Source organism: Heptranchias perlo, chromosome 35, assembly GCF_035084215.1.
Source record: "Heptranchias perlo isolate sHepPer1 chromosome 35, sHepPer1.hap1, whole genome shotgun sequence".
In the NCBI taxonomy this organism is placed as follows: domain Eukaryota; kingdom Metazoa; phylum Chordata; class Chondrichthyes; order Hexanchiformes; family Hexanchidae; genus Heptranchias; species Heptranchias perlo.
Window position 1 is genome coordinate 24929338 of NC_090359.1, and position 17867 is coordinate 24947204.

Genomic DNA, 17867 nt, shown 5'->3' on the forward strand with positions numbered 1-17867 from the left:
AGAGAGATAGATGATGATGATGGAGAGATAGGTGACAATGACGGAGAGATAGGTGGCGATGACGGAGAGATAGGTGGCGATGACGGAGAGATAGGTGGCAATGACGGAGAGATAGGTGACGATGACGGAGAGATAGGTGACAATGACGGAGAGATAGATGGCGATGACGGAGAGATAGGTGGCGATGACGGAGAGATAGGTGGCAATGACGGAGAGATAGGTGGCGATGACGGAGAGATAGGTGACAATGACGGAGAGATAGGTGGCAATGACGGAGAGATAGGTGGCGATGACGGAGAGATAGGTGACAATGATGGAGAGATAGGTGACGATGACGGAGAGATAGGTGACAATGATGGAGAGATAGGTGACGATGACGGAGAGATAGGTGACAATGATGGAGAGATAGGTGACGATGATGGAGAGATAGGTGACAATGACGGAGAGATAGGTGACAATGACGGAGAGATAGGTGGCGATGACGGAGAGATAGGTGACAATGATGGAGAGATAGGTGACGATGACGGAGAGATAGGTGACAATGACGGAGAGATAGGTGGCGATGACGGAGAGATAGGTGACAATGATGGAGAGATAGGTGACGATGACGGAGAGATAGGTGACAATGATGGAGAGATAGGTGACGATGATGGAGAGATAGGTGACAATGACGGAGAGATAGGTGGCAATGACGGAGAGATAGGTGACGATGACGGAGAGATAGGTGACAATGATGGAGAGATAGGTGACAATGATGGAGAGATAGGTGGTGATGACGGAGAGATAGGTGACAATGATGGAGAGATAGGTGACAATGATGGAGAGATAGGTGGTGATGACGGAGAGATAGGTGACAATGATGGAGAGATAGGTGACAATGACGGAGAGATAGGTGGCGATGACGGAGAGATAGGTGACGATGACGGTGAGATAGGTGGCAATGACGGAGAGATAGGTGACAATAATGGAGAGATAGATGGTGATGATGGAGAGATAGATGGTGATGACGGAGAGATAGGTGACAATGATGGAGAGATAGGTGACAATGATGGAGAGATAGGTGACAATGATGGAGAGATAGGTGGTGATGATGGAGAGATAGGTGACAATGATGGAGAGATAGGTGACAATGATGGAGAGATAGGTGGTGATGATGGAGAGATAGATGGTGATGACGGAGAGATAGGTGACGATGATGGAGAGATAGGTGACAATGATGGAGAGATAGGTGACAATGATGGAGAGATAGGTGGTGATGATGGAGAGATAGATGGTGATGACGGAGAGATAGGTGACAATGATGGAGAGATAGGTAACAATGATGGAGAGATAGGTGACAATGATGGAGAGATAGGTGACAATGATGGAGAGATAGGTGACAATGATGGAGAGATAGGTGGTGATGACGGAGAGATAGGTGACAATGATGGAGAGATAGGTGGTGATGACGGAGAGATAGGTGGCAATGACGGAGAGATAGGTGACGATGACGGAGAGATAGGTGGCAATGACGGAGAGATAGGTGGTGATGACGGAGAGATAGGTGGCGATGACGGAGAGATAGGTGGCAATGACGGAGAGATAGGTGGCAATGACGGAGAGATAGGTGGCAATGACGGAGAGATAGGTGACAATGATGGAGAGACTGGGCAGCAGTGATGGTGAGGTAGGAGACCATGATAACGCAGAATAGTCAGCATGTATGCACTCCCCATCATTGCAACCTCCCCCTAAATGTTACGTGTAGGGGAAGTAAAGTACTTATATAGAGGGAGCCCAACCAAACCCGCCGCTGACACAGTGATCCTTACCCTGCTGTGCTGTGGGGCTCCTTGTTGTTTCCCCGTGTGCGACTGTTGACGGGGTGGATGGTGGAGGTTCTGGGGCCGCCGATGAGCTCATCGTGGTTGTGTCTCCCTCAGGTGTCGATGGGTCAGTGCGAGTTTGTTCTTCAGAGTTTCCAGCTCCTTCGCCTTGCTGAGGGTTTCCGGGACTTTTACTGCTGCCTGTTTGGGGAGAGATCGATGTCGTCAGTGCAATGAGACGGGGTTAGATCCCCGAGAGGGACATTTGGTTCATTAGTTCTCCCGTTGAAGCCCATTCCTCGGGTATATGAGTTCCCCCATTGAAGCTCCTCCCTCTTTGATATTCTGCAGTTGAAGCCCATCCCTCTAGTACAGGAGCTCTCACATTGAAGACCATCCCACTGGTACATGAACTGACCCATCAGGTGAATCAGATCACCAACAACACACAATTTTATGAATGGGGACATAGCCACAAAGACATCATCACTTTCCTGATAGTCTCTGCCTTGCAGCCACCACTATTGAGTGTTTGGTTACAACTGGACACCAGCAAACCACCAGGTGACACGTTGATCATTACCCTGGGCCTGTGTTGAGTCTTCCGGATTGCACGTTTTTTCCTTGTGTGTGGTGGTCACTGGTGTGGAGGTGGGGGCAGCAGATGTTGACGTTGACCGTGTGGTTTTGCCAATCCCAGGTGTGGTGTTGCGGGCGCCGGCGTGCTTTTCAGGTTTGTTGTTCTGTGCTGCGTCTCGCTGGGACGTCTTTGCTGTTTGAGAAGATTCGTTAGGTCAGAAATAGGACAGAAACTATACAGCAATAGGTTAACAGTGATGGAGAGATGGGATAGAATGATGGAGAGACAGGATGGAATGATGGAGTGACAGGATATAATGATGGAGAGACAGGATGGAATGATGGAGAGATAGGATAGAATGATGGAGAGACAGGATAGAATGATGGAGAGACAGGAAGGAATGATGGAGAGATAGGATAGAATGATGGAGAGACAGGATAGAATGATGGAGAGACAGGATTGAATGATGGAGAGATAGGATAGAATGATGGAGAGACAGGATAGAATGATGGAGAGACAGGATAGAATGATGGAGAGACAGGATAGAATGATGGAGAGACAGGATTGAATGATGGAGAGATAGGATAGAATGATGGAGAGATAGGATAGAATGATGGAGAGACAGGATGGAATGATGGTGAGATAGGATAGAATGATGGAGAGATAGGATGGAATGATGGAGAGACAGGATAGAATGATGGAGAGACAGGATAGAATGATGGAGAGACAGGATGGAATGATGGAGAGATAGGATGGAATGATGGAGAGACAGGATAGAATGATGGAGAGACAGGATAGAATGATGGAGAAATAGGATAGAATGATGGAGAGATAGGATGGAATGATGGAGAGATAGGATAGAATGATGGAGAGACAGGATAGAATGATGGAGAAATAGGATAGAATGATGGAGAGACAGGATAGAATGATGGAGAAATAGGATAGAATGATGGAGAGATAGGATGGAATGATGGAGAGACAGGATAGAATGATGGAGAAATAGGATAGAATGATGGAGAGATAGGATGGAATGATGGAGAGACAGGATAGAATGATGGAGAGACAGGATAGAATGATGGAGAAATAGGATAGAATGATGGAGAGACAGGATAGAATGATGGAGAGATAGGATGGAATGATGGAGAGACAGGATAGAATGATGGAGAGACAGGATAGAATGATGGAGAGATAGGATAGAATGATGGAGAGACAGGATAGAATGATGGAGAGACAGGATAGAATGATGGTGAGATAGGATAGAATGATGGAGAGATAGGATGGAATGATGGAGAGACAGGATAGAATGATGGAGAGACAGGATAGAATGATGGAGAGACAGGATAGAATGATGGAGAGATAGGATAGAATGATGGAGACACAGGATAAAATGATGGAGAGACAGGATAGAATGATGGAGAGAGGATGGAATGATGGAGAGATAGGATAGAATGATGGAGAGACAGGATAGAATGATGGAGAGATAGGATGGAATGATGGAGAGACAGGATAGAATGATGGAGAGACAGGATAGAATGATGGAGAGACAGGATAGAATGATGGAGAGACAGGATGGAATGATGGAGAGACAGGATAGAATGATGGAGAGATAGGATAGAATGATGGAGAGACAGGATAGAATGATGGAGAGACAGGATAGAATGATGGAGAGACAGGATGGAATGATGGAGAGATAGGATAGAATGATGGAGAGACAGGATAGAATGATGGAGAGACAGGATAGAATGATGGAGAGATAGGATGGAATGATGGAGAGACAGGATAGAATGATGGAGAGACAGGATAGAATGATGGAGAGACAGGATAGAATGATGGAGAGAGGATGGAATGATGGAGAGATAGGATAGAATGATGGAGAGACAGGATAGAATGATGGAGAGACAGGATGGAATGATGGAGAGACAGGATAGAATGATGGAGAGATAGGATAGAATGATGGAGAGACAGGATGGAATGATGGAGAGACAGGATAGAATGATGGAGAGACAGGATGGAACGATGGAGAGACAGGATAGAATGATGGAGAGATAGGATGGAATGATGGAGAGACAGGATAGAATGATGGAGAGACAGGATAGAATGATGGAGAAATAGGATAGAATGATGGAGAGACAGGATAGAATGATGGAGAGACAGGATGGAATGATGGAGAGACAGGATAGAATGATGGAGAGACAGGATAGAATGATGGAGAGATAGGATAGAATGATGGAGAGACAGGATGGAATGATGGAGAGACAGGATAGAATGATGGAGAGACAGGATAGAATGATGGAGAGACAGGATAGAATGATGGAGAGACAGGATAGAATGATGGAGAGATAGGATAGAATGATGAGAGACAGGATGGAATGATGGAGAGATAGGATAGAATGATGGAGAGATAGGATAGAATGATGAGAGACAGGATGGAATGATGGAGAGATAGGATAGAATGATGGAGAGACAGGATAGAATGATGGAGAGACAGGATAGAATGATGGAGAGATAGGATAGAATGATGGAGAGATAGGATAGAATGATGAGAGACAGGATGGAATGATGGAGAGATAGGATAGAATGATGGAGAGACAGGATAGAATGATGGAGAGACAGGATAGAATGATGGAGAGACAGGATAGAATGATGGAGAGATAGGATAGAATGATGGAGAGATAGGATAGAATGATGGAGAGACAGGATAGAATGATGGAGAGATTGGATAGAATGATGGAGAGATAGGATAGAATGATGGAGAGATAGGATAGAATGATGGAGAGATAGGATATAATGATGGAGAGATAGGATATAATGATGGAGAGATAGAATAGAATGATGGAGAGACAGGATAGAATGATGGAGAGACAGGATAGAATGATGGAGAGATAGGATAGAATGATGGAGAGACAGGATGGAATGATGGAGAGACAGGATAGAATGATGGAGAGACAGGATAGAATGATGGAGAGACAGGATAGAATGATGGAGAGATAGGATAGAATGATGAGAGACAGGATGGAATGATGGAGAGATAGGATAGAATGATGGAGAGATAGGATAGAATGATGAGAGACAGGATGGAATGATGGAGAGATAGGATAGAATGATGGAGAGACAGGATAGAATGATGGAGAGACAGGATAGAATGATGGAGAGATAGGATAGAATGATGGAGAGATAGGATAGAATGATGAGAGACAGGATGGAATGATGGAGAGATAGGATAGAATGATGGAGAGACAGGATAGAATGATGGAGAGACAGGATAGAATGATGGAGAGACAGGATAGAATGATGGAGAGATAGGATAGAATGATGGAGAGATAGGATAGAATGATGGAGAGACAGGATAGAATGATGGAGAGATTGGATAGAATGATGGAGAGATAGGATAGAATGATGGAGAGATAGGATAGAATGATGGAGAGATAGGATATAATGATGGAGAGATAGGATATAATGATGGAGAGATAGAATAGAATGATGGAGAGACAGGATAGAATGATGGAGAGACAGGATAGAATGATGGAGAGATAGGATAGAATGATGGAGAGACAGGATAGAATGATGGAGAGATAGGATAGAATGATGGAGAGACAGGATAGAATGATGGAGAGATAGGATAGAATGATGGAGAGATAGGATAGAATGATGGAGAGACAGGATAGAATGATGGAGAGATTGGATAGAATGATGGAGAGATAGGATAGAATGATGGAGAGACAGGATAGAATGATGGAGAGACAGGATAGAATGATGGAGAGACAGGATGGAATGATGGAGAGACAGGATGGAATGATGGAGAGACAGGATAGAATGATGGAGAGACAGGATAGAATGATGGAGAAATAGGATAGAATGATGGAGAGATGGGATATAATGATGGAGAGATAGGATGGAATGATGGAGAGACAGGATAGAATGATGGAGAGATAGGATAGAATGATGGAGAGACAGGATAGAATGATGGAGAGATAGGATAGAATGATGGAGAGACAGGATAGAATGATGGAGAGACAGGATAGAATGATGGAGAGACAGGATAGAATGATGGAGAGACAGGATAGAATGATGGAGAGACAGGATAGAATGATGGAGAGACAGGATAGAATGATGGAGAGACAGGATAGAATGATGGAGAGATAGGATAGAATGATGGAGAGACTGGATAGAATGATGGAGAGACAGGATAGAATGATGGAGAGACAGGATGGAATGATGGAGAGATAGGATAGAATGATGGAGAGACAGGATAGAATGATGGAGAGACAGGATGGAATGATGGAGAGACAGGATGGAATGATGGAGAGACAGGATGGAATGATGGAGAGACAGGATGGAATGATGGAGAGACAGGATAGAATGATGGAGAGATAGGATAGATTGATGGAGAGATAGGATAGAATGATGGAGAGATAGGATGGAATGATGGAGAGACAGGATAGAATGATGGAGAGACAGGATAGAATGATGGAGAGACAGGATAGAATGATGGAGAAATAGGATAGAATGATGGAGAGATAGGATATAATGATGGAGAGATAGGATGGAATGATGGAGAGACAGGATAGAATGATGGAGAGATAGGATAGAATGATGGAGAGATAGGATAGAATGATGGAGAGATGGGATGGAATGATGGAGAGATAGGATAGAATGATGGAGAGATAGGATAGAATGATGGAGAGACAGGATGGAATGATGGAGAGATAGGATATAATGATGGAGAGACAGGATAGAATGATGGAGAGACAGGATAGAATGATGGAGAGATAGGATAGAATGATGGAGAGATAGGATATAATGATGGAGAGATAGGATGGAATGATGGAGAGACAGGATAGAATGATGGAGAGATAGGATAGAATGATGGAGAGATAGGATAGAATGATGGAGAGATAGGATGGAATGATGGAGAGATAGGATAGAATGATGGAGAGATAGGATAGAATGATGGAGAGATAGGATAGAATGATGGAGAGACAGGATAGAATGATGGAGAGACAGGATAGAATGATGGAGAGATAGGATAGAATGATGGAGAGATAGGATATAATGATGGAGAGATAGGATGGAATGATGGAGAGACAGGATAGAATGATGGAGAGATAGGATAGAATGATGGAGAGATAGGATAGAATGATGGAGAGATAGGATGGAATGATGGAGAGATAGGATAGAATGATGGAGAGATAGGATAGAATGATGGAGAGACAGGATGGAATGATGGAGAGATAGGATAGAATGATGGAGAGACAGGATTGAATGATGGAGAGACAGGATGGAATGATGGAGAGATAGGATATAATAATGGAGAGATAGGATGTAATGATGGAGAGACAGGATAGAATGATGGAGAGATAGGATAGAATGATGGAGAGATAGGATGGAATGATGGAGAGATAGGATAGAATGATGGAGAGATAGGATAGAATGATGGAGAGACAGGATGGAATGATGGAGAGATAGGATAGAATGATGGAGAGACAGGATAGAATGATGGAGAGACAGGATAGAATGATGGAGAAATAGGATAGAATGATGGAGAGATAGGATAGAATGATGGAGAGATAGGATAGAATGATGGAGAGATAGGATAGAATGATGGAGAGACAGGATAGAATGATGGAGAGATAGGATAGAATGATGGAGAGATAGGATAGAATGATGGAGAGACAGGATAGAATGATGGAGAGATAGGATAGAATGATGGAGAGACAGGATAGAATGATGGAGAGACAGGATAGAATGATGGAGAGACAGGATAGAATGATGGAGAAATAGGATAGAATGATGGAGAGATAGGATAGAATGATGGAGAGACAGGATGGAATGATGGAGAGATAGGATAGAATGATGGAGAGACAGGATAGAATGATGGAGAGACAGGATAGAATGATGGAGAGACAGGATAGAATGATGGAGAAATAGGATAGAATGATGGAGAGATAGGATAGAATGATGGAGAGACAGGATGGAATGATGGAGAGATAGGATAGAATGATGGAGAGACAGGATAGAATGATGGAGAGATAGGATAGAATGATGGAGAGACAGGATAGAATGATGGAGAGACAGGATAGAATGATGGAGAGATAGGATGGAATGATGGAGAGATAGGATATAATGATGGAGAGACAGGATAGAATGATGGAGAGATAGGATGGAATGATGGAGAGATAGGATATAATGATGGAGAGACAGGATAGAATGATGGAGAGATAGGATGGAATGATGGAGAGATAGGATATAATGATGGAGAGACAGGATAGAATGATGGAGAGACAGGATAGAATGATGGAGAGACAGGATAGAATGATGGAGAGATAGGATGGAATGATGGAGAGATAGGATATAATGATGGAGAGACAGGATAGAATGATGGAGAGATAGGATAGAATGATGGAGAGATAGGATAGAATGATGGAGAGACAGGATGGAATGATGGAGAGACAGGATAGAATGATGGAGAGATAGGATAGAATGATGGAGAGATAGGATAGAATGATGGAGAGATAGGATAGAATGATGGAGAGATAGGATATAATGATGGAGAGATAGGATGGAATGATGGAGAGATAGGATAGAATGATGGAGAGACAGGATAGAATGATGGAGAGATAGGATAGAATGATGGAGAGATAGGATAGAATGATGGAGAGATAGGATAGAATGATGGAGAGACAGGATAGAATGATGGAGAGACAGGATGGAATGATGGAGAGACAGGATAGAATGATGGAGAGACAGGATAGAATGATGGAGAGATAGGATATAATGATGGAGAGACAGGATAGAATGATGGAGAGACAGGATAGAATGATGGAGAGATAGGATAGAATGATGGAGAGACAGGATAGAATGATGGAGAGATAGGATGGAATGATGGAGAGACAGGATGGAATGATGGAGAGACAGGATAGAATGATGGAGAAATAGGATAGAATGATGGAGAGATAGGATAGAATGATGGAGAGACAGGATGGAATGATGGAGAGATAGGATAGAATGATGGAGAGACAGGATAGAATGATGGAGAGATAGGATATAATGATGGAGAGACAGGATAGAATGATGGAGAGACAGGATAGAATGATGGAGAGATAGGATAGAATGATGGAGAGACAGGATAGAATGATGGAGAGATAGGATGGAATGATGGAGAGATAGGATAGAATGATGGAGAGACAGGATAGAATGATGGAGAGACAGGATGGAATGATGGAGAGACAGGATGGAATGATGGAGAGACAGGATAGAATGATGGAGAGACAGGATAGAATGATGGAGAGACAGGATGGAATGATGGAGAGACAGGATAGAATGATGGAGAGACAGGATAGAATGATGGAGAGATAGGATAGAATGATGGAGAGACAGGATAGAATGATGGAGAGACAGGATAGAATGATGGAGAGATAGGATAGAATGATGGAGAGACAGGATAGAATGATGGAGAGACAGGATGGAATGATGGAGAGACAGGATAGAATGATGGAGAGATAGGATAGAATGATGGAGAGACAGGATAGAATGATGGAGAGACAGGATAGAATGATGGAGAGATAGGATAGAATGATGGAGAGACAGGATGGAATGATGGAGAGACAGGATAGAATGATGGAGAGATAGGATGGAATGATGGAGAGACATGATAGAATGATGGAGAGATAGGATAGAATGATGGAGAGACAGGATGGAATGATGGAGAGACAGGATAGAATGATGGAGAGACAGGATAGAATGATGGAGAGATAGGATAGAATGATGGAGAGATAGGATGGAATGATGGAGAGATAGGATGGAATGATGGAGAGACAGGATAGAATGATGGAGAGACAGGATGGAATGATGGAGAGATTGGATGGAATGATGGAGAGATAGGATGGAATGATGGAGAGACAGGATAGAATGATGGAGAGACAGGATGGAATGATGGAGAGACAGGATAGAATGATGGAGAGATAGGATGGAATGATGGAGAGACAGGATGGAATGATGGAGAGACAGGATAGAATGATGGAGGGACAGGATAGAATGATGGAGAGACAGGATAGAATGATGGAGAGACAGGATAGAATGATGGAGAGATAGGATGGAATGATGGAGAGATAGGATGGAATGATGGAGAGACAGGATAGAATGATGGAGAGACAGGATGGAATGATGGAGAGACAGGATAGAATGATGGAGAGATAGGATGGAATGATGGAGAGACAGGATGGAATGATGGAGAGACAGGATAGAATGATGGAGAGACAGGATGGAATGATGGAGAGATTGGATGGAATGATGGAGAGACAGGATAGAATGATGGAGAGATAGGATGGAATGATGGAGAGACAGGATGGAATGATGGAGAGACAGGATAGAATGATGGAGAGACAGGATGGAATGATGGAGAGATTGGATGGAATGATGGAGAGACAGGATAGAATGATGGAGAGATAGGATGGAATGATGGAGAGATAGGATGGAATGATGGAGAGACAGGATTGAATGATGGAGAGATTGGATGGAATGATGGAGAGACAGGATAGAATGATGGAGAGATAGGATGGAATGATGGAGAGACAGGATAGAATGATGGAGAGACAGGATAGAATGATGGAGAGATAGGATGGAATGATGGAGAGACAGGATGGAATGATGGAGAGACAGGATGGAATGATGGAGAGATAGGATGGAATGATGGAGAGACAGGATAGAATGATGGAGAGATAGGATAGAATGATGGAGAGACAGGATGGAATGATGGAGAGACAGGATAGAATGATGGAGAAATAGGATAGAATGATGGAGAGACAGGATGGAATGATGGAGAGACAGGATAGAATGATGGAGAGATAGGATGGAATGATGGAGAGATAGGATGGAATGATGGAGAGACAGGATAGAATGATGGAGAGACAGGATGGAATGATGGAGAGACAGGATGGAATGATGGAGAGATAGGATGGAATGATGGAGAGACAGGATAGAATGATGGAGAAATAGGATAGAATGATGGAGGGACAGGATGGAATGATGGAGAGATAGGATGGAATGATGGAGAGATAGGATGGAATGATGGAGAGATAGGATGGAATGATGGAGAGACAGGATAGAATGATGGAGAGACAGGATGGAATGATGGAGAGACAGGATGGAATGATGGAGAGATAGGATGGAATGATGGAGAGACAGGATAGAATGATGGAGAGATAGGATGGAATGATGGAGAGATAGGATGGAATGATGGAGAGATAGGATGGAATGATGGAGAGACAGGATAGAATGATGGAGAGACAGGATGGAATGATGGAGAGACAGGATGGAATGATGGAGAGACAGGATGGAATGATGGAGAGATAGGATAGAATGATGGAGAGACAGGATAGAATGATGGAGAAATAGGATAGAATGATGGAGAGATAGGATGGAATGATGGAGAGATAGGATGGAATGATGGAGAGACAGGATAGAATGATGGAGAAATAGGATAGAATGATGGAGAGACAGGATAGAATGATGGAGAGATAGGATGGAATGATGGAGAGATAGGATGGAATGATGGAGAGATAGGATGGAATGATGGAGAGACAGGATAGAATGATGGAGAGACAGGATGGAATGATGGAGAGACAGGATGGAATGATGGAGAGACAGGATGGAATGATGGAGAGATAGGATGGAATGATGGAGAGACAGGATAGAATGATGGAGAAATAGGATAGAATGATGGAGAGACAGGATGGAATGATGGAGAGACAGGATAGAATGATGGAGAGATAGGATGGAATGATGGAGAGACAGGATGGAATGATGGAGAGACAGGATGGAATGATGGAGAGATAGGATGGAATGATGGAGAGATAGGATGGAATGATGGAGAGACAGCATAGAATGATGGAGAGACAGGATAGAATGATGGAGAGATAGGATGGAATGATGGAGAGATAGGATGGAATGATGGAGAGACAGGATAGAATGATGGAGAGATAGGATGGAATGATGGAGAGACAGGATAGAATGATGGAGAAATAGGATAGAATGATGGAGAGACAGGATGGAATGATGGAGAGACAGGATAGAATGATGGAGAGATAGGATGGAATGATGGAGAGACAGGATGGAATGATGGAGAGACAGGATGGAATGATGGAGAGATAGGATGGAATGATGGAGAGACAGGATAGAATGATGGAGAGACAGGATAGAATGATGGAGAGACAGGATGGAATGATGGAGAGATAGGATGGAATGATGGAGAGACAGGATAGAATGATGGAGAGATTGGATAGAATGATGGAGAGACAGGATAGAATGATGGAGAGATAGGATGGAATGATGGAGAGACAGGATAGAATGATGGAGAGATTGGATGGAATGATGGAGAGACAGGATAGAATGATGGAGAGATTGGATAGAATGATGGAGAGACAGGATGGAATGATGGAGAGACAGGATAGAATGATGGAGAGATAGGATAGAATGATGGAGAGACAGGATAGAATGATGGAGAGATAGGATAGAATGATGGAGAGACAGGATGGAATGATGGAGAGACAGGATAGAATGATGGAGAGACAGGATGGAATGATGGAGAGACAGGATAGAATGATGGAGAGACAGGATAGAATGATGGAGAGACAGGATAGAATGATGGAGAGACAGGATAGAATGATGGAGAGATAGGATGGAATGATGGAGAGATAGGATGGAATGATGGAGAGACAGGATAGAATGATGGAGAGACAGGATAGAATGATGGAGAGATAGGATGGAATGATGGAGAGACAGGATAGAATGATGGAGAAATAGGATAGAATGATGGAGAGACAGGATGGAATGATGGAGAGACAGGATAGAATGATGGAGAGATAGGATGGAATGATGGAGAGACAGCATGGAATGATGGAGAGACAGGATGGAATGATGGAGAAATAGGATGGAATGATGGAGAGACAGGATAGAATGATGGAGAGACAGGATAGAATGATGGAGAGATAGGATGGAATGATGGAGAGACAGGATAGAATGATGGAGAAATAGGATAGAATGATGGAGAGACAGGATAGAATGATGGAGAGACAGGATAGAATGATGGAGAGACAGGATAGAATGATGGAGAGATAGGATGGAATGATGGAGAGACAGGATAGAATGATGGAGAGACAGGATAGAATGATGGAGAGACAGGATAGAATGATGGAGAGATAGGATGGAATGATGGAGAGACAGGATAGAATGATGGAGAAATAGGATGGAATGATGGAGAGACAGGATGGAATGATGGAGAGACAGGATGGAATGATGGAGAGACAGGATAGAATGATGGAGAGATAGGATGGAATGATGGAGAGACAGGATGGAATGATGGAGAGACAGGATGGAATGATGGAGAGACAGGATGGAATGATGGAGAGATAGGATAGAATGATGGAGAGACAGGATGGAATGATGGAGAGACAGGATGGAATGATGGAGAGACAGGATAGAATGATGGAGAGACAGGATGGAATGATGGAGAGACAGGATAGAATGATGGAGAGATAGGATGGAATGATGGAGAGACAGGATGGAATGATGGAGAGACAGGATGGAATGATGGAGAGACAGGATGGAATGATGGAGAGATAGGATAGAATGATGGAGAGACAGGATGGAATGATGGAGAGACAGGATAGAATGATGGAGAGATAGGATGGAATGATGGAGAGACAGGATGGAATGATGGAGAGACAGGATGGAATGATGGAGAGATAGGATGGAATGATGGAGAGACAGGATAGAATGATGGAGAGACAGGATAGAATGATGGAGAGACAGGATGGAATGATGGAGAGATAGGATGGAATGATGGAGAGATTGGATGGAATGATGGAGAGACAGGATAGAATGATGGAGAGATTGGATAGAATGATGGAGAGACAGGATGGAATGATGGAGAGACAGGATAGAATGATGGAGAGATAGGATAGAATGATGGAGAGACAGGATAGAATGATGGAGAGATAGGATAGAATGATGGAGAGACAGGATGGAATGATGGAGAGACAGGATAGAATGATGGAGAGACAGGATGGAATGATGGAGAGACAGGATAGAATGATGGAGAGACAGGATAGAATGATGGAGAGACAGGATAGAATGATGGAGAGACAGGATAGAATGATGGAGAGATAGGATGGAATGATGGAGAGATTGGATGGAATGATGGAGAGACAGGATAGAATGATGGAGAGATAGGATAGAATGATGGAGAGACAGGATAGAATGATGGAGAGATTGGATGGAATGATGGAGAGATTGGATGGAATGATGGAGAGATTGGATGGAATGATGGAGAGACAGGATAGAATGATGGAGAGACAGGATGGAATGATGGAGAGATTGGATGGAATGATGGAGAGATTGGATGGAATGATGGAGAGATAGGATGGAATGATGGAGAGATAGGATGGAATGATGGAGAGACAGGATGGAATGATGGAGAGACAGGATGGAATGATGGAGAGACAGGATCGAATGATGGAGAGATAGGATAGAATGATGGAGAGACAGGATAGAATGATGGAGAGACAGGATAGAATGATGGAGAGACAGGATAGAATGATGGAGAGATTGGATGGAATGATGGAGAGATTGGATGGAATGATGGAGAGATAGGATGGAATGATGGAGAGATAGGATAGAATGATGGAGAGACAGGATAGAATGATGGAGAGACAGGATGGAATGATGGAGAGACAGGATAGAATGATGGAGAGACAGGATGGAATGATGGAGAGATTGGATGGAATGATGGAGAGACAGGATGGAATGATGGAGAGACAGGATGGAATGATGGAGAGACAGGATAGAATGATGGAGAGACAGGATGGAATGATGGAGAGACAGGATGGAATGATGGAGAGACAGGATAGAATGATGGAGAGACAGGATGGAATGATGGAGAGACAGGATCGAATGATGGAGAGATAGGATAGAATGATGGAGAGACAGGATAGAATGATGGAGAGACAGGATAGAATGATGGAGAGATAGGATGGAATGATGGAGAGATTGGATGGAATGATGGAGAGACAGGATAGAATGATGGAGAGACAGGATGGAATGATGGAGAGACAGGATGGAATGATGGAGAGATTGGATGGAATGATGGAGAGACAGGATAGAATGATGGAGAGATTGGATGGAATGATGGAGAGATTGGATGGAATGATGGAGAGATAGGATAGAATGATGGAGAGATTGGATGGAATGATGGAGAGACAGGATAGAATGATGGAGAGATTGGATGGAATGATGGAGAGACAGGATAGAATGATGGAGAGATTGGATGGAATGATGGAGAGACAGGATAGAATGATGGAGAGATTGGATGGAATGATGGAGAGACAGGATAGAATGATGGAGAGATTGGATGGAATGATGGAGAGACAGGATAGAATGATGGAGAGATAGGATGGAATGATGGAGAGATTGGATGGAATGATGGAGAGACAGGATAGAATGATGGAGAGACAGGATGGAATGATGGAGAGATTGGATGGAATGATGGAGAGACAGGATAGAATGATGGAGAGACAGGATAGAATGATGGAGAGATTGGATGGAATGATGGAGAGACAGGATAGAATGATGGAGAGATTGGATGGAATGATGGAGAGACAGGATAGAATGATGGAGAGACAGGATGGAATGATGGAGAGATTGGATGGAATGATGGAGAGATTGGATGGAATGATGGAGAGATTGGATGGAATGATGGAGAGATAGGATAGAATGATGGAGAGACAGGATAGAATGATGGAGAGACAGGATGGAATGATGGAGAGATAGGATAGAATGATGGAGAGACAGGATAGAATGATGGAGAGATTGGATGGAATGATGGAGAGATTGGATGGAATGATGGAGAGATTGGATGGAATGATGGAGAGATAGGATAGAATGATGGAGAGACAGGATAGAATGATGGAGAGACAGGATGGAATGATGGAGAGATAGGATGGAATGATGGAGAGATTGGATGGAATGATGGAGAGATTGGATGGAATGATGGAGAGATAGGATAGAATGATGGAGAGACAGGATAGAATGATGGAGAGACAGGATGGAATGATGGAGAGATAGGATAGAATGATGGAGAGACAGGATAGAATGATGGAGAGACAGGATGGAATGATGGAGAGATTGGATGGAATGATGGAGAGACAGGATAGAATGATGGAGAGATTGGATGGAATGATGGAGAGATTGGATGGAATGATGGAGAGATAGGATGGAATGATGGAGAGACAGGATAGAATGATGGAGAGACAGGATGGAATGATGGAGAGATTGGATGGAATGATGGAGAGACAGGATAGAATGATGGAGAGACAGGATGGAATGATGGAGAGACAGGATGGAATGATGGAGAGATTGGATGGAATGATGGAGAGATTGGATGGAATGATGGAGAGATTGGATGGAATGATGGAGAGACAGGATAGAATGATGGAGAGACAGGATGGAATGATGGAGAGATTGGATGGAATGATGGAGAGATTGGATGGAATGATGGAGAGATTGGATGGAATGATGGAGAGACAGGATAGAATGATGGAGAGACAGGATGGAATGATGGAGAGATTGGATGGAATGATGGAGAGACAGGATGGAATGATGGAGAGACAGGATAGAATGATGGAGAGATTGGATGGAATGATGGAGAGATTGGATGGAATGATGGAGAGATTGGATGGAATGATGGAGAGACAGGATAGAATGATGGAGAGACAGGATGGAATGATGGAGAGATTGGATGGAATGATGGAGAGACAGGATGGAATGATGGAGAGACAGGATAGAATGATGGAGAGATTGGATGGAATGATGGAGAGATTGGATGGAATGATGGAGAGATTGGATGGAATGATGGAGAGACAGGATAGAATGATGGAGAGATTGGATGGAATGATGGAGAGACAGGATAGAATGATGGAGAGATAGGATGGAATGATGGAGAGATAGGATAGAATGATGGAGAGATTGGATGGAATGATGGAGAGACAGGATAGAATGATGGAGAGATTGGATGGAATGATGGAGAGACAGGATAGAATGATGGAGAGATTGGATGGAATGATGGAGAGATTGGATGGAATGATGGAGAGACAGGATAGAATGATGGAGAGACAGGATAGAATGATGGAGAGATTGGATGGAATGATGGAGAGATTGGATGGAATGATGGAGAGACAGGATAGAATGATGGAGAGACAGGATGGAATGATGGAGAGATAGGATAGAATGATGGAGAGATTGGATGGAATGATGGAGAGATTGGATGGAATGATGGAGAGATTGGATGGAATGATGGAGAGATAGGATAGAATGATGGAGAGACAGGATAGAATGATGGAGAGATTGGATGGAATGATGGAGAGATTGGATGGAATGATGGAGAGATAGGATAGAATGATGGAGAGATTGGATGGAATGATGGAGAGATT

General features: G+C 43.3%; 1 protein-coding gene across 2 annotated transcripts in view; it reads right to left on the reverse strand.

Moving 5' to 3' along the window:
• The window catches only part of LOC137302482 (integumentary mucin A.1-like), an 82970-nt gene that overhangs the window by 11719 nt on the left and 53384 nt on the right, over nt 1–17867 (reverse strand). Inside the window, exons 4-5 of one of the 2 annotated variants that reach the window (XM_067972173.1) lie at nt 2389–2577; nt 1812–2006 (exon numbers count right to left, since the gene is read on the reverse strand). In XM_067972173.1, coding sequence (XP_067828274.1) covers nt 1812–2006; nt 2389–2577 — 384 coding nt within the window. The remainder of the gene's footprint in view (nt 1–1811; nt 2007–2388; nt 2578–17867) is intronic. The other variant, XM_067972174.1, reaches the window with a different exon arrangement.